The sequence below is a fragment of the Peromyscus maniculatus genome, chromosome 4 (assembly GCF_049852395.1).
Source record: "Peromyscus maniculatus bairdii isolate BWxNUB_F1_BW_parent chromosome 4, HU_Pman_BW_mat_3.1, whole genome shotgun sequence".
NCBI lineage: Eukaryota > Metazoa > Chordata > Mammalia > Rodentia > Cricetidae > Peromyscus > Peromyscus maniculatus.
The window spans coordinates 38,146,964-38,165,593 of record NC_134855.1 but is presented as its reverse complement, the minus strand read 5'-3'; the positions used below and the strand labels follow the sequence as shown (position 1 = coordinate 38,165,593).

General features: G+C 43.1%; 1 protein-coding gene and 1 pseudogene across 3 annotated transcripts in view; both read left to right on the top strand.

Annotated features, from left to right (window-relative positions):
* Positions 1-18,630, top strand: part of Ly75 (lymphocyte antigen 75) — a 129,814-nt gene that overhangs the window by 76,358 nt on the left and 34,826 nt on the right. The window contains exons 32-35 of one of the 3 annotated variants that reach the window (XM_076568560.1): positions 124-273; positions 3,204-3,326; positions 4,966-5,133; positions 7,447-9,280. In XM_076568560.1, coding sequence (XP_076424675.1) covers positions 124-273; positions 3,204-3,326; positions 4,966-5,133; positions 7,447-7,625 — 620 coding nt within the window. In that variant the 3' untranslated portion in view covers positions 7,626-9,280. Of the gene's footprint in view, positions 1-123; positions 274-3,203; positions 3,327-4,965; positions 5,134-7,446; positions 9,281-16,074; positions 16,324-18,630 lie in introns of those variants that run through there. The other 2 variants (XM_076568561.1, XM_006984635.4) reach the window with 2 other exon arrangements.
* LOC121829182 (small ribosomal subunit protein uS9 pseudogene) lies at positions 524-967 on the top strand (annotated as a pseudogene).

Sequence of the window (18,630 nt, the reverse complement as noted above, 5' to 3'; positions counted from 1 at the left end):
CGAGAGGAAGCAGGCTGCTTATCCACAAGCACAGGTTTCATATGGGAACACTGAATGAGATTTGAGGGAAGTACTGACTTTCCTCTGTGCATTACTACAGCTGTCTCTAACATCTTTTCACAGCTAAAGAGCTGTCCCCTCGTGTACACTCATCAAGGTGTCCAACGCCGAAAAGGAATGGTTCCCAGTGGGTCCAGTATGGGGATCACTGTTACTCGACGGACCAAGCATTGCACAGCTTCTCGGAGGCCGAACAGTTGTGTCAGGAACTTGGTAAGTTAAAATTCACTTGTTTTCTTTTACTGATTTAACTCTTCATAATTTTTTCTCAAGGAAATAATGGGGGGAAATGACCATATCTTGGACAGTGTTTTAAAGGCATTTTTATTTTATAGTAGCATTATCACTTTATTGTCTAATAGTAGGGAAATAAGTATTTTATGCATAATAGCTCAATGGAATATTGCAGTGGTCATTAAAAATGACTGATGTAGACTGAAAATACGGCTCAATTGGTAGAGCTATGCTTGACGGACTTTCCTCTCCCGGTGGTGGTGGTGGCGGCGGCGGCGGCGGCGACGACGCGCATTGAGGAGCTCGAGTCCATGCTCACCCCTCATCCAAGGGTCAGCTGCAGTCCATGCAGATCTTCAGACACAAGCAGACAGCTGCGGCACACTGCAAACAGGAAAACGGGTTCATCTAGGTGAATGGACGTCCCCTGGAGAGGATCGAGCCTCACACACACAGCAGTACAAGTTACCGGAGCCCATTCTGTTTCTGGGCAAGGAGCGACTTGCTGGTGTGGATAACCGTCTGAAGGGTGGTAGTCATGTGGCCCAAATCTATGCTATCCGACAGTCTGTCTCCAAAGCCCTGGTGGCTTATTACCAGAAGTATGTGGATGGGGCCTCCAGGAAGGAGAGCAAAAATATCTTCATTCAGTATGATTGGACCCTGCTTGTAACTGACGGGCCTACTAATAAGCCCATCTCAAGGATCAGGGTTTACCTTTTTAATAAACATTCTAGGATTTTAATGTCAAAAATAAAGAAAAAGCCTGATGGCAGTGGTGCACACCTTTGATCCTAGCACTCAAGAGGCAGAGGCAGGCGGGTCTCTGTGAGTTCGAGGCCAACCTGGTCTATAGAACAAGTTCTAGGATAGCCAGGGCTAAACAGGGAAATCCTGTCTCAAAAACAAATAAATATCAAAATGAGAGTGAATATATTGAAAGTAAAAATGGAAAGAAGTAAAAATGCCAAGTGATCTATTTATTCATATCAAGTAGCAGTGATAACAAATGAAACAGTTTTAAATATACTTCAAGACGCTAGGAAAGGGGGGTTAAGAGGCAAAATATAATTGACTCTGTAGTCTATTACTGAGTTTTTAATATTAAGCTGATACTGAAGAGGGTATAAAATCAACTGAGCATGAGTTGTCCATCCATTCTGAATAGGATTGCCCCACATCCTAAGAACCCCAAAAAGGGGCAGGACTTTAGTCTTCAGATTTAGCCATATCAGGAAAAAAGCATCAGTGACTGACTACCTCCCATGAGGGACCTGGTCATTGCCTTCAATCAAAATGTAAAATGACTTCTAGGAAAGTCACCTATGGTATTTCAAAAATCAAAGCCATTTCACTTCATCGTTGGGTAGCTATGTATCCAGGCAGATGGCATTTAGCTCGTTCCTTTTGCTCAATATTGTGGAGGCAGCTGGCTGGTTAGAAAGCATTTTAGTTACTGCTTAACTACATAACAGGAGCTTTTGTGTGGGAACCTTGGTGTGCTGTACATGTTTATATGATGAGAAGCATTATAAGACATATCTATGCATTTACATGAGTGGATGCCTCTTCCTCCTAAGGGAGGAAATAAGAACATTTACTGTGCATGTAGCATGAGGGCAGGTAAGGTATTTAAGCCTTTGAGGCAGACAGGCTGGGTTCATTTCCCAGCTCTCAGATGAGTCGCTAACAGACACTGAGAAGTTGCAGACCTGTTTCTCTTCTCATCTAGCCGATGAGAATGGAAACTTGGGAGTCTGGGACATTTGGGGGCATCGTAGGAATGGCATTAAGTGTTGCACATGGAGCACAGTGCCTTGAAGGTGGTGAACTCAGAACCATTCTTCTTTCACAGGTTTTGATCACCTTTTTAAGTTCTCTAGCTGGCTGGCTTCATCTTCGTGACTCAGTTTCCTTCTCTGTAAAAGGTGATAATACCTTTGGTATTATCTCCCAGGCCACATAATGTTAAACACATTCAGTGCAGGCCAAAGGCTTTCTCTCCTTTTAAGATGGATTTCCTAGCCTACTTATTACTAATTTCTATTCTATCTGATGTAACACTGTTTCCTGTAGGTGTTTAGGAAACATGCTAAGCTTAAAGAATTTTCACTCACTCAATCCCCTATCACTTTTAGGAACTTCTGATGGTTATGACCAATCACATTTCTGTGTGCAATACCATTGAAGGAGAGTGCGTACTCCCTCAGATCACAGACCAGGCTTCTTTGAATTCTATTTTGAGCAGAAGGAAGTTTAAATCTAAGTTACACAAAAATGCTTTTTTGAGGCGAGACCTAGAAATATGTAGGTGGCGTATACTTGTACAGTCACAAGCCCCAGTGATTGCAGCCAGCTGCTCAGACACAAAGGTCTCACTAGTTTGGCACTTCCAGAACCAAAAAATACTGCCAGATACATGGTTTTGTTGTTGTTGTTTTGTTTTTGTTTGTTTGTTTGTTTGGTTTTTGGTTTTGGTTTTGGTTTTTTTAGAGACAGGGTTTCTCTGTGTAGCTTTGTGCCTTTCCTGGATCTTACTCTGTAGACCAGGCTGGCCTCAAACTCACAGAGATTCGCCTGCCTCTGCCTCCCAAGTGCTGGGATTAAAGGCGTGTGCCACCACTGCCCGGCCAGATACATGTTTTTTAAATTAGGAAATTTCTTTATGCAAATTTTTTATTTAAAAACATTTCTAATTTCTTTGGACCTGTTATTTGTGGGAGTACTTTTCATTTTTTACATAAATACCAGTGGTTGAAAGAGAGCCTCTGGGTGAAGCTTGAATTTCTCAATGGTCTTCTTCACAATGGAGGTTGTTTTTTCCTCCAAATGGGCTCGTTCAGAATAAAGCACTTGCTTTACATGTTTAACATGGAGTTAATTAAGTACAATTTGTTTGCTTTCCACAGATCAATCTGCGAACGTTGTCACCATAGCAGATGAAAATGAGAATAAATTTGTGAGCAGGTTGATGAGGGAGAATTATAATATAACTATGAGAGTTTGGCTTGGATTATCTCAACATCCACTGGGTAAGTGACACATTTGTGTGTGTGCATGTGCGCACGTGCAGAGTTCTAAAGTTGGACACAGTGGCCCACACCTGTTTTCTAACACTGAATGGTTTTACTATAGTTCAAAATTAAGCCTTATCAATGCTGTATTTTTCCAATAAGTTCAGTTAAATCTAAAGAGAATTTGTGGAAGAATTTTTTCAGTAAAAAATAGATACAGGGTTTGAAAGATGAGGCTGAAATTGATTAAAAAAAAGAATTAAGTATATAAATTTGGTAATCTGTTTCATACTTTATGTAAAGTTGAATATTAAATAATTAAAATAAATGTCAACTCTAAAATATCAAGTCATTTTCAAAAATGAATGGATTCAATATTAGCCGTCTAAATGAATTATAAATGGTGTTTACACATTTATACTGCTGAAAAACAAAAATGGGGTGAGAGGTGATCCCAAGCCCTTGTAGTCCCTTCCCTCAGCAGCATAGTTTTAATGACACGTTTTCTTAAAGAATGGAGATTAAATATCCCTGCAAATGTGTTTATTGCAAGCCAGCATTCTGTACCTTTATCAAAACACATGTGTCGGTGTCTATAAAGATGAAAATGGGGGCTAGAGAAATGACTGAGTGGCAAAGAGCACTTGCTGCCCTTCCAGAGGACCCAAGTTAGTTTTCCAGTACCCACATCCATTGGCTCACAACTGTGTGGAACTCCAGCTCCTGGGGATCTGCATCCATAGACACTTGCACTCACATGTACAAAAACACACACCTACACATAACTTAAAACAACAAAAATACATGGCTTTAAAAATAAAAACATTCTGTTTCTCCTTGTCCAAGACAGCGGTTACAGGCCTTTGCTTATTTTTAATGAATTTCATTGTGTGTGTCCATGTTCATTTGTGCACATGTATGTGTGCACATGTGTGTGAAGGCTAGAGGTCACTGCAGGGTGAATTTCTTTCATTTCCTGAATTTCTCTCCACCGTATTTATGTGTGCTCATGTTCATGTGTGCATGCACATGTGTATGCACGTGTACATAGGTCAGAGGTCAACATCAGGTCTCTTTCTCTGCTGCTCCCCACCTGATTATTTGAGATTGGATTTTTCACTGAGCTCTAGGCTCAGTGAAAAATCCAGAGTGGCTGGTGAACAGAGCCCAGGAATCCAGTCTGTACCTTACCAGTGCTGGGTTTATTGGCATGTGCCATGCTGTCCTGTTTCCTCACATGGGTCCTAAGGGATCAGACTCCTGTCGTTGTGCTTACATGGGGAGCACATCACTGAATGAGCCGTCTCTTCAGCCTGTCAGTTTTATTTTTAAATAATAGCATCATATAAAACAACACCTTGGGGCTGGAGAGATGGCTCAGCAGTTTAAGAGCACTGGCTGCTCTTCCAGAGGTCCTGAGTTCAATCCCCAGCAAACCACATGGTGTCTCACAACCATGTGTAATGAGATCTGGTGCCCTCTTCTGGCCTGCAGGCATAAATGCAGGCAGAACACTGTATAGATAATAAATAAATAAATATTTTTTAAAAAATTAAACAACACCATGCTAAGAAAATGAGTTATTTGAATCTTGTGCTTTTTTAAAGCTTTGTAATTAGTAGCAAGAAATATAATTACATTTATTATCTTTCTTTAGATCAGTCTTGGAGTTGGTTAGATGGATTAGATGTGACATTTGTCAAATGGGAAAATAAAAGTAAGAATAGTGATGGAAAATGTAGCATTTTAATCGCTTCAAATGAAACCTGGAAAAAAGTTGAATGTTCCCGTGGTTATGCGAGAGTTGTCTGCAAAGTTCCTCTGAGTAAGTATGCAACCTGTCCTTAAGAGAGTCTTGAGCAGAATAGATTAAGAAATAAATACAGGGATGTTCTTGTAGCTCAGTGGGAGAACCCTTACTTGGTGAGCATGGAGCCCTAAGTTCACTCATTAATGCCAATAAATAAATAAACAGCACATCTATGTACTTTTGTTTTTCCATGTAATTTTAAGCATTTATAAAGCATATCTCAAATCCTCATTAAATCACAGAGATTGTATATGGTATATAAATATATAATACATCTAGAATTCCAAAATAAAGCTATTAAACAGCCCACATTCTATATAAGTCTCTCCTAACTAAAAATGGAAACTGCTGTAGAATCGAGGAGGAAATTTCTTTGAGAATGTCCTTACAATGTATTTTATTCTGTATTTTCCCTGTATAAAAGCTTAAAGGTCTGCTTTTGTGGCTAGTGTAGTGTAGCTGGTTTCCTGTTGCTGCTTATGGGAGAAAGGCTTCTTTTGGCTTGAGCAGAAGGATATAGCCCCAGACGTTGGGGGACATATGGCAACAGGCAGGCATGGTAGAAGGTGATGGAATGATCCCATTGCCATCCACACGCAGGAAGCAAAGAGAGCAAGCAGCAAATGGGATAAGGCTACAAACCCTCCAAGCCTTACCCCTGTGGCCTACTTCCTCCAGCAAGGCACCGCCTACTGAAGGTTATGTAAATTCCCCAAACAAGGGCGAAACCTGGGACCAAGAGTCTAAATTCATGAGCCTTTGGGGGATATTTCTCATTCAAACCACCACAGCTAGCTTGCGTCCTTTTTCTTTGGTCCCATGAAACTTTCATAATGAATTTTATTTTATTTCATATTTTGTTTTTTCCTTTTTTTTTTTTTCTTTAAGATAGAGTCTCACTATGTAGCCCTGTCTGCCCTGGAACCTCACTATGTAGACCAGGCTGCCCTCAAACTCACAGATATCCACCTGCCTCTGCCTCCCAAAAGCTGGGATTTAAGGTGTGTGCCAGTACACCTAGCCATAAAAAATTTTAAGACCATCTAAAACTAGATCTAACTACTTAAAGTGCTCACGGTAGCTGTATGAAACTGCGATTTGAACTTTAGTCTTGTCCTGAATTGATATATAAAACAACCATAAAAATATCATTGGGCTTCATTTGTGGGGGAAAGGCGCTAAACCTTTTACATTAACATTTAAAAACAACTAGCATAGGCTTTCCATTTTGGTATTCTAAATATTAATGATAAAATGCCATTGCGGTACACGTTTGTACATGCGTTGCTGTGCGCCACCCTGTTTTGCATGCTGAAATGCACCTGAACAAGGCGGGTCAGCTTGCATGTTATCACAGACTGTCCAATTCTGTGAGGAAGATAGATTAGGGACAAACGGGTCAAGTTTGTTTGTTTGTTTGGTTTGGTTTGGTTTTTTTTTTGTTTGTTTTGTTTTGTTTTGTTTTGTTTTTAAGAGAGGGAAGTAACAAATAGTTAGCTACTCCATGTGCTGACAACCAGGGTGGTGGTTATTACATAGCTCTAGGAAGGTGTCTCTAGTGGAGGTGCTGAGGCTGAGCTCAGAAAGGTCAGCCCAGCAAGCTCTGGAGACCGGTACAGCCGAGAGGACCCAGCTGGAGAGACTCCAATGGCAGAAAGAACGCCGATGCTCAAGGAAGAGCAGCATGCTAAGCGGACAGAGACCCTTAGCGAGGCTGCAAACGACAGGCAGGGAGCCCTGGCTCTTTTCTGAGCGGAGTCGGCAGCAGCCAGGGCTTTCGGGCAAAGAGGGGACAGCAACGGTGTGGTTTAAAAAAAAAAAAATTACAGTTCTGGTCATGGCCATGAGTTTGGGACATGGAAGTCGATACGGGGATGTCCAGTCTGCAGCTGAATACGTAAGAGAAGTGGGTGGGCAGCATAGGGGTGACATTTGAATTCGTGAACGAGCAATAAGGATGTAGCTCGGTGGGGTGCTTGCCTTAGCATGTGCAAAGCCCCGAGGTCCAAAACCATTAGTGGGAGGGGGACGCAAAGTCCAATAATACATGTTAAGCTGTTCTCCTAAGGAAGGCAGTGAGTAGAAGGAAGTAATGGCAATCCTTTAATTTCTTTGGGAGAAAAACGAAAAGCATTTTGATGTAAAGAAAACCACTTATATTAAAAAAAAAAAAAAGAAGTTTGGTGTTTAATGGTGGATTTGGAATCTGTCATGGCTATGAAACAATCTTGAATCTGTACAGGGCTTAATCTCTTACAGTTTGCTGAATGAAATCAGAAACAATGGTAACCGTTGCCTTTGTCTTACAATGTACCGTCTGGATTCCAGGTTCGGATTACAGAGGCATAGCCATCCTGTTCGCTGTGCTCTGTGTCTTAGCGCTCATCAGCGGACTGATTTGGTTCCTCGTGCAAAAAAACCATTTCCGCTGGACTGGCTTGTCCTCGGTTCGGTATGAACATGGAGCCAATGAAGACGAGGTGATGCTACCTCCTTTCCACGACTAACTTCTCCTAAGAGTTTGTTCATTGGCACCAAAGTTCCAGAAGAAAGATGAGCCGCTGAACATTGCCCCACAATCAGTGTTTACTCTGTTTCAAAACAGAAGCCTTAGGGATGCTTTTAGTTGGTGAGTTGCTCAGCTGAGGCGCATAATTCCTTAACCCGCTAACCGCCACGCTAATGACTCCAGTTACCAGAGCAGACAGGTCTTAAAGCCAAAATGGAGGTTCAAATTGTTTCCAGGGGGATAAACTCAACCAATGTGAATTGTGTCTGTTAGAGTGCAGTTGCAAGCTGGGCAGTGGTGGCGCATGCCTTTAATCCCAGCGCTTGGGAGGCAGAGCCAGGCGGATCTCTGTGAGTTCGAGGCCAGCCTGGTCTACAGAGCAAGATCCAGGACAGGCTCCAAAGCTACACAGAGAAACCCTGTCTCGGGTTAAAAAAAAAAAAAATGCGGTTGCTAAGTAGATATGTGCATATCTTAATAGTGCTTTAACTGCTTCCTAGAAAATTAAAGGTGTCAATACTACTAGGCTCCACATCTACCTTTTAATTTACTTGAGCATCTGGCCAAAGGCAAAGTTAGTACCTCAGGCAAAAACTCAACTACAAAATAAGATCAATGATGTTTCAAAAATAGCCTTTTATGGCACTGGGGAAAAAAATGCTTAATAAGGCATACTTTATACTCAGAAAATGGAGCCTCTTGGAAGATGTTTCTTATATTATTTTGAAGATATTTATACCAATATTAATTAATTGTTATGTTTTCTGTTTATAATTACTCATACTCAGTGGGGGGTTTTGCTTTGTTTTGTGAAAACAGTTTAATGTTTCCTCAAGTGTGGGATGTTACTGTTGAATTGACTAGGCATGCTGTATCAGCATGACTTGTGTTTGATGATTTTCTTTTTTACAAGGACCCAACTTCAGATGAAACTTGAACTTTACAGTTTATCTATTTCACACAGCACATCAGCTTTTGATGAATGTGTTATTTTGTTGCCTTTTTACCCCAGCAAAACATAAAAGCGGTCTTTGAATGGTATTTGCTAACTCTGTATTTGTAAAAAATGACAGCTTCTAAGACCATGAAACTTGAAACTTTGTGATTAATGTGGAAATATTTAAAACCTAAATGACTAGGAAAACATTATTTTGTGGGTGTAATTTCCATTTTAAGACCCGGAATATATTCTACAAGCCGTGTCCACTAAATAGGGTGACTGTTTTATACAGTGTTTAACTCATATTTATACTTTAGAATATTTTTGTACAAGATCCAGATTTATTTTGTTTGAGGTGTTTATACTATCATAAAGTTGTAAATAATTTTCTAAGACTGTTTTAATATGGTCTACAAATGTCCTAAATATTTTTATTGAGGCATCTTTTAAATAGTCATTAAGAGTGTCTTTAGAGAACTAAACCAATACAATGTGACTACAGCTGTGTATAAGGCTGATGCCATGGTAAAGTTGTCTTGCCTTTTAAAAATGTTGGAGCTGATCCGTGCATGCAAAAGCATCTCTGAACTGGATTTGACTGTATACCATGTCTAGTATGATGAGAAAGTGTCCAGCTATTGCAAATTGAGGTATTAAAGATTTTGCAAGGTCTATTTAAAGAATAAATCTCTCTCTATATATATATCTCAAAATGATTTTAGTCTCCTTGGCTCAGTGTTTCTCTTTTGTGTGTGATGTATGTGATGTGTGTGTGTGTGTGTGTGTGTGTGTGTGTGTGTGTGTGTGTGGCACATGAGTGTATGGGTGCATGTTTCCATGTGCACTTGTACCAAAGGACATCAAGGGTTTTCCTCTATTGCTGTCTGTCTTCTTGTAAATTGGAATTTTGCCATTTTGTCTAGGCAACTTAGCCACAAAGCTCCAATGATCCACTGGTCTCTGCCCGAATTTGTTGGAGTCTGAGACATGCAAAGCCATGTACATCTCTTCTGGGGATTCAAACTCTGGTCCTGCGGCTTGCACACTAAGCCTCTCTTACAAAGCCTTCTCTCAAGCCCTTAATGTGTCTGTTAGCATCTCTCAGTAGGGATCCCATCTGTGTTATACTGATTTCTCATTCTTTGTGCTCCTCTTAAAGGATCCTTCATATTTGTTCCCTCCGGGTTCAAATGCATAGTTCCAATGATCCATTAGATGATCTACTTGAACGCTCTTCTCAACAAGTCCAGAACTGCCCCCTAGTGGTCCCTTTCCCCATTTCTCAGTCCCAGGTGTCTGAAAAACTTAAGACAACCCAGCCTTTCCTGGCTAACCCAGTTACTGCATAAGGTCTGGTCAAATTTGTCTCTTCAAGACAGACACCTAAAAGGGCAAGTCAGTGGATGCAATAAATAAGCACAGGGAACAAGTACAGAAGCGACACCAACATCCGCCCCCTTCCTCCCTCCCCTTCCTCAGACATCTGCAAATTCTCCCTAGCAAAGGAGAATTTGTTTTGTTTTGTTTTTGAGACAGGGTTTTTCTGTGGCACCCTAGCTGTCCTGGAACTGTTTGTAGACCAAGCTGGCCTCTAACTCAGATCTGCCTGCCTCTGCCTCCCAAGGGCTGGGATTAAAGACATGTGCCACCACACCCAGCTAAAGAAAAAAAAATTTTTTTGGCTGTGTTCTTCCTAAGCTCCATGCCTGACCCTTTGCTGATTCTTGTGGAGAATGTTGTCGATCCCTATTTCTTTTTATCTTAGGCTTTTTCTAATGCTAAACCCCTCTTGCCGAAGCAGAGACCTCATTACTACAAGTTAATGCAGTAGCTGTGTATTGCTTAGGAAGAGAATTTTGAATTAGTTCCCAAAAGAAAGACTTTCTAAACTAGGCCTTCATGAAAGCACTGTGTCAGAAACATAGACAAACATGTTTGTGGCAATGCACAGTGTCAGACTTCATGGACGATCAGATCACAAGGCCTCACAGTTTCAGTGGTAATATGTCTGCTCCTTTGTAATTCTGGCTGAGGCAAACATGCATTCATCTAGTGAAATCTCAGTTGTTTTAAGATTTATTTTATTTTTAGTATGTGTATGTGTGTTGGTATGTGCACATGAAGGCAGGTGGCTGCTGAGGCGAGGATGGGGTCTTAGATTCCCTGGTTTGGGCTCTACAGGCACTGTGAGCTTCCTAACAGGTCCTGGAAACCAACCTCAGGTCCTCTGGAAGAGTAGCACATAACCTCTGAGCAGTCTCTCCAGCCTCTGAGCTCTGTTTTTTAACACTAACTTTTAGATCACTATCACTCCTCACACAGTGTATCTACCTCTCTCTCTCTCTCTCTCTCTCTCTCTCTCTCTCTCTCTCTCTCTCGTGTGTGTGTGTGTGTGTGTGTGTGTGTGTGTATGTATGTATGTATGTTGCAGAATGACTACAAAGGATTCAAGAGGCAAGATGTTTCAAAAAGGCCTAAGAAGGTGAATCCAGACAGATGGTGCTGGTCACGTGCCCACCAGCCCAGTCTTCCTCCATCCTCAAAATGGGGTCAGCATCTGCTTGTAAAATAAAGCCTTTGAGGGCAGTACGCATCTGAGAAAGCACTGCTTTACACAATGTAGAGTGACTTAGAAGGGAACAACCTGATATCAACACAAAACTGATGGTCGGTACACTCGACTCTAAGTCCCTGAGTATTCAATGAAAATGGTCTCGATATATCTACACCTCCACAAACTGAGTAATGTTCAGACATTTATTTCTTTCCCCTGAACTAAGCTAATCACAAACAAGACTTGAGAAACTATCCCACTTCCCCAAGCAGTTGTTATATTTATATTAGTTAATATGGAGAAGGCATAATTTTGTCTCCAAGCTAGAAGCCCAGAAGTCACCTACAAATCCTTTCTTATCTTCCCAGTCCAAGGATTTTTCTCAGTTTTCCCTGGACTTCTCACAAAGAGGGAGATTGCCAGGCACCAACTGTCACATTTCTTTGTTATCTCCCCCCTGGACCTAATGTAGATTGATAATCAGTCCTGGGTCAGCTTGATGCCCTGGCCAAGGAGCCTTTTAATAGAATGTAGCGTCAAGTTGGTGTTTACGGAAACAACAGAGAGAACTGTTAGCCATAGGAGAGTGTAGCCATTGGGAAACCATTGGTGATCCCAGCCAATGGAACTCCAGCAGCAGAGGAGCCAGAGTCCAGAGGGAGTGAGCAGAAAAGAAAGAATTGGGAAATAGGAGAATGTGAGAAATACAGTGGAAGTGTGGGAGTATTCTGAGAGGGTATATTCTGAGGAAGTTAAGAAATCTGATGGAGATAGGCCATAGAAGGAGGAGGATGGTCCATGGCAGGTTTGAAGGTTTCCTTCCTCCCTCCCTCCGTTCCTCCCTCCCTTTTCCCTCCCTCCCTCCCTTCCTTCCAAAAGAGATGGAAAATAAAGATTTGTTTCTGTGGTAATGAGGACAGAGGACAGAACCCAGGGACTTATTTCTGCATGCTGCACAGATGTGGTGTCACTGATCTACAACCCCCAGCCCTTGGTTTATTTGGCAGGATATCACTATGTGGCCAAGGCTGGTCTCAAACTCCTTGTCCTCCTGTTTCCTGAGTGCTCAAATTACAAATGTGCATTATCATGGCAGAACCACGGGTCTAGAAGACAGGAGGAAGGGGAAAAATAGTTTCATGGAACAGTTGATGATGCAGAGGAGACAGGGGGAGTCATCAATGGGAGACGATTTTGGAGAAGAGGCAAGAGGGGTGGTTCTCAACTTACAGAAAGGGGAACTGGGCTTGCCCGGGATGAGGAAGCATGTCTTCCTCTCTGAGGCTACAAGGGAAGTGCTCCAGATAAGTATTTGAAGATGTTTATCTCTAACTGACAGTTGACGGCCTCCATTTTCTTGTTCAGCAGAACGCAAGATGGTCTTATGAGAAAGCAGACGAAGCCTTAACTTGAAAATAGCAATAAAAAAAAAATTGGCATTTACAATGGGAGGGATGGGAGAAGACAATAACCAAGGTAAAAAGAAAAGGATTGCCAAAGAGGCACGTAGGACCCAGATGCTCTGGAAATGGCAACTGTTGGAAGAATGGACTTCCTCTTGCAGTCCTTAGTTATTACAATATACCGGGTGGGGGTGGAGACGGAAGACAAAGGAGACCCTGGGCTCAGAGCTGGCTGGGTGATGCAGTACCCGGGGTGGAGGCTGACCGGAATAAAAGGGAGAAATGGAAGGCTTCGGAAAATAAATAGAATGAGACCAGAGAAGAGATAAATTGGAGAGAAAAAAATAAGGTGGGAGGTATGATTAGAGAGGAAGATGGGGAGTGATGGATTTCGGTGGATGCCACGTTCTCCCACAAAGAGGCAATAAGTAATCAGTTTTATGTCTTAGCAGGAAAATAAAATAAAGGTAGTGTGTACCAGAGTTGCCTAAGGGAAGAACACGCCTTTCAATGTTCAAATGATAAAACAAAAACCCCTGCTGAAGTAGGTCACAGCTTAAATTAAACCAATTCATTAGATTGTCAGTTCTATCCTATATCTAAGATATCTTTGACAATTAGTTGAACATAAACTAATCCACATTCATAACAACGCTTTGAAGCCCGAAGTGACAGTGAAGGGAACTTTGTCAGTTGCAGGATTCCATAGAACTGGTGGATAGGTAGTGGGTAAACGAGCCCCAGATCAAGATATGTCCATATTTAAACATAGAGCAGTTTGGGAAGGATTTGCTTTCAGTTTGAGTTTAGTGCATGAACCCATTATTGACTACTTACAAAGACTGGAAATAGGTAACGGCAAAGTCTTGACTCTTGGACAAAGGCAGAGCCTGGAGTGCTGTGAATGAAGACGGCCCACACTGTCTCTAGCACTTCATGATGCCCCTATAGGTTCCTTCGGTGAAATGCATTCTGTATGCATTCCCACAGCAATGGGTTGTTGCTCCGCATCTTCCCAAGCGTGTGTCATCCTTGGGATTTGAGTCATTCTATAGGTATGTGGTAGTACTTAGTTTTTGCATTAAAGATGTTCTAATGACATCTTTTCATAAGCTTGTTTTCTATCTGCTTATCTCCTTGAGTGTTTATTCTTCAGTCGAGTTGCTTGTTTTCTTTGTATTGAGTTTGACTTGATTTTATACACGAATGACATGAGGCTTACCCAAGGGGCCTTGCTTGGTTCGAGTTCCTGTTTCTGGTTCCAGAAACCCCCTGGGTTAAGTTATAGTTGCATCATTTATAAAAGCATAGTTTAAAGGACCTGCTTGTAATCCCAGCACTGAGGAAGTAGAGGCAAGGATTGTGAGTTCAAGCCCAGAATGGGATACATAGCAAGTCCGTGTCACAGACAAACAAATGTGCCTCAGAAAACATTTGATTAATTCTTTGAGAATTTCATACAATGTGTTCAATTATATTCATTCCCCTCTCCCAATTCCTTTCATACCCACCCCCTCTGCTCTCCCCTCCCTCTCCACCCAATTTGTAATTTCCCTTATCACACACACACACACACACACACACACACCCCAACCATTGAGTCCAATTGGTGTTGCCCTACTACTCTTGGGAGAGAGGTCTGCCCCAAACTGTGGTTGACCAACTAGGGGGTCACATTGTTAAAGAAAACTGACTCTCCCTTTCTCAATACTATCAAATTCCAATAGCTCCTCACCTAGTGGTAGGATTTTGTGCCCAACTGGCTCCTCTACACTGGAATTTTACGTAGCTTGAGCTTCCACATCTCTCCTACATGCTGTCACAGTCTCTGTGAGCTCATGTGGGCATCTACCCTGGTGTGTCTGGAGAACACGGTTTCCTTGATGCTATCCACAAACTCTGGCTCTTACAATCTTTCTGGCCTTTCTTCCTCAAAGATCCCTGAGCAGTGGGGGAAGGAAGGGGTGTAATATGTAAGACCCACTTAAGGCTAAGGACTCCACAGTTGTTATTTTCTGCACATTGATCAGAGGAGAGTCTCTGTTAATTGCCATCTACTGTAAGGAGAAGCTTCTCTGATGAGGGTTGAGGGATACTCTCATCTGTGGGCAAAGCAATAAGTCACTAGGAGTTACTTTAATACTATGCTCATTTAGCAGAATAATAGTACTGTGTTCTCCCCTAGGGACTATGACTTATTTAGCCACAGGTTCTTGGCACAGTGCCAGGAATGGGTTCCATCTCATGGAGTGAGCCTGATGTCTAATTGTTAAGTGGTTAGTTACTTTCGTAACATTCATACCACTATTGCAGCAGTAGGCATATTTTGTTAGGTGCGTCATTGTTGTAGCTTGCAGGGTTCACATCTGGATGAGACAGAGGTGCTGGTTGTCCGCACTACTGGAGGAGCCTACAGGAATACAATACTTCTCCAGTAGTGTGTATACCAGCACCTCCCAGAACTGTGAAAGCTAGCTGGTAGAGATGAAGCTTCCAGGTAAGTACCACCTTGATTTCTCCAAATTATGTGACTCTGGTACGTGGTGTCTTCAGCAACAGGGGCTTACCGACAAGTTCTGAATATAGCCAAGACTATTGGCAATAACCTGTAATTCTTGAGGCTCTATCGGACCCCATTGGCAACAATTCAAGAAGTAGCCCATTCCTGGTATGTGGTTTTTATTTGTTAGGTTGAGGTGTCTGTCCTCTTTCTCTCTTGTGAGGTAACTCCATTAAAATATCTTTCTCTCGGGTTGGGCATTTAGCTCAGTGGTAGAGCGCTTGCCTAGCAAGCTCAAGGCCCTGGGTTCGATCCTCAGCTCCAAAAAAATCTCTCTCTCTCTCTCTCTCTCTCTCTCTCTCTCTCTCTCTCTCTCTCTCTCTCTCTCTCTCTCTCTCTCCCTCCTCCTCCTTTAGTAGTTAGTTATACTACCCATAGTTCTTTCTTCAACTTGCCTTTCTATCTCGCATTCCAATTAAACCGTTCCTGTTTCATTATTCTGCTATACTCTTGATAGTGCAACTCATGATGGAGATGTTTTTCTGAGAGACATAGTCCACTAGGAGGAGCTTGTGAAAAAGGAGATTCCGGCTGCCGACACCACCTTCACCAAATGACCAAAGTCCATCACGCCTTGTCCCTTCTGTGGGACTCTTGCCAAAATGGCACAAACTGAATTCTCCCGAGAAGAAACATCAGACAAAACCAAACTGAAGGACATTCTTCCAAGTGACCAGAACTCTTCCAGGGGCTTTTGGTGTGGAAAGATAAGAGAGTGGAGGGTAGTCCTGGACAAAAAGGCACCGAAGAGACGTCACCTATGACCTATAAGTGTAACGCTTGTTCCTGGATTGGGTCCTAGAACAGAGATAAATGTCCAGTGCCACAGTGTCAGCAGTGCTCCGCCGCTGCTCGTTTCCTGGTTCTGATCATCGCCCCGAAGTTATGTAAGATGCTAACATTTAGAGAAGCTGGCCAAAGGAGTTGCAGGAATTCTATTTTGCAACATTTTAGAAAGTCCGAGATGATTTCAATTCACATGAAAAGTTTATCATTAAAAGAGAGAAGTTGGAACCAGCAGTGAGCCAGCCAGCCGCTTGGAGCTCTGGGCGTCCCAGCTGTGCGACCCTGGCTTGCACTCCCCCGCCTCGAGTGGGAGGCGTCGCGGCGGAGCCCGGAGCTCCGCACACCCGACAAGCGCCGCCCCCGGCCCGCTCTCGGCTCCGCGCAGCGCAGTCATGCCCCACGCAGCGCTGTCCACGCTCCTGCTGCTGAGCCTCGCCACTGCCACCGTCGCGGGTAAGCCGCCCCTGCCGCGCCCCCAGGGCGCAGGCTCCCCGCTCCCACCCCTCTTGTCCTGCGCTCAGACCATCCCACACCAGATCATCCCACGCCCATCTCTCTGGCTGGGTGGCTTCCTAGAGCCAGACCCGAGGCAAAGGCCAAGACCGAGGACCTTCCACCCGCTTCCACCGTGTCTGCATCCTCAGTTCCGACCCCCAAGACGGAGGGGCAGAGGAACTGAGTCCTTAGATGGGTGGCAGCAGGGAGGAGATGAGGCCTGGGGGGTGGAGGGCGGGAGGAAACAGGCCCTGTCCCTTGGCTGGTGGTCAAGTTGTTAAAACAGGAAAAAGAGTTCAGTCAAATAACCCCTCCGCATCAAGAGAGAATAGGTCAGACTTGGAACACAGTAAAAAAAAAAAAAAAAAAGACTGCTTTAGAGAAACGTTTGGTCAGCTGATGTACTAAGTGTAGTGACATCTGAAAAAATTAGACATAATTAGCTACTTGCAAACGGACTCCTGGGGAAGACAGACAATTCCAAGCATGTGTTTTTCTTTAAACAAGCTTTCCGTGGAGGCATGTAGAAAATATGTTAGTGGGGAAACTTGGGGGGGGGGGATTTCTTTCCAAAAAAACACTATCGAGTGACCATTTCCGAGAAGGAAAGAACAAAATAAACAAGAGCTGAGTGAATACTTGTGTGGGCTTCAACAACAGGATTATGCAAGAGATTTTGGCCTCCTGGATTTCACTGCACTTCTAAGTAAGTTTCTATATGAAGCCTGCTAACAGCAGGGAATATTTTAAAGGCCCTGGGTGTTGGAGACGGAGCTTAGTGAGCAACTCAGAGCTTGCGAAGCTCTTTTCCTGGGCTCCTGTAGAGCGGCACTTATGACCAGTTAGACCATCTGCTGCCTATCTGAGGAGCAGAAGCAAGATGTGCAGTTTCACACCCTTTGGACTGCGTGCATTCATTTTGTCTAAGGCTGGGTTAGAGTTTCTGTGAAGTCTGGGCCGATTCTGAGTCCTCCTTAGGCATCCCCTTGTTAAATCTGAGCCCCATCTGAACTCCCCCTTAGCTCACTCTCTACAGTTCCAGACTATTAAAAACACTCTTTTGTTTTTCACCAGTGAGTTGGTACATGGGTAAACATGCTTGTTTTGCAAGCCCGGTGACCTAAGTTCATTTAATCCCTGAAACCACGTAAATGGAGAATCAAAACTCCATGGCATCATCCTCTGACCTCGGAAGGCACACTGCACACACACACACACACACACACACACACACACACACACACACACACACACTGCTAGCAAATTAAAAAAGAAGAAAAATACATTCTCAGCAAATCCGGAAAGACAGTGCGTTTCTAGATTTTGATATCGCCTGTGAAGTTGTTTTGGACAGTCTGGTCTGGACAAACGGGCTTGCCAAGAGCTCTAGGTACCGTCCACGTCGAATACATTTACCCTGCCGGTTGGCTTTTTTTCAGTCAGGTAACTTTAGAGAGCATGAGCACTTCACTCACTGGTTAGCCAGCTTCCCTGTACTTCAGGAAAATGGAGATGACACACTTCATAGAGCTGTTGAGTATTAAGTGAGAACTCCCTCTCCTACCTATTACAGGCCTGCAAAATCCTGGTCTCTTTCCCTTTGCTCTCATCATAAGACACAAAAGGTAATTGCATCAACAGAAAACATCCTAAGAGTACCACTCTGTTGGCCGTGTATAGCTACTGAGCACATTTACATTCATGATGGAGAGAGCTTATCAAGAATTAGAATTAGCCGAATCTCGGATCTCAATCCGGATCTCAGCATAAAAGGAACCTCAGTCTAAACTTAATGCTGAAGTGGAAATCATTCGTAGTTTTCTCTACCACTTTGGAGTATATTAGTGAAAGGGATCTTGTTGGTTTTAGTTATTAGCTCAGCGTTCACAATGGCTAAAAAACATCCTTTAACTTCTGAAGGTTCCATGGCAGACCATGGTGGAGCTTCTCTGGTTTGGGTTTGTTTGTTTTATGTGAATGCTGCTGGAGATCTAAGTGCAGGTCCTCATGCTTGTCTAGCTAGTTCTTCACCCACTGGGCCACCTCTGCAGATCTAGAGCCTCTCTCTCACAGTGCATCTGCACACGGGCATGTGCCAGTGACCCCAGGGTCAGTGATTTCCCCTGAGTGGCACGGGGGGGAGTGAATGTAAGTTCTCATTCTGTGCTCATCATGAGGCTGGGACTCTAGACCTCTGATTTCGAGGGGCTGCTACTGACAAGCAATGGTCTGGGTGCCCCTGCCTTCTGTCTGATGCTGTCTCAC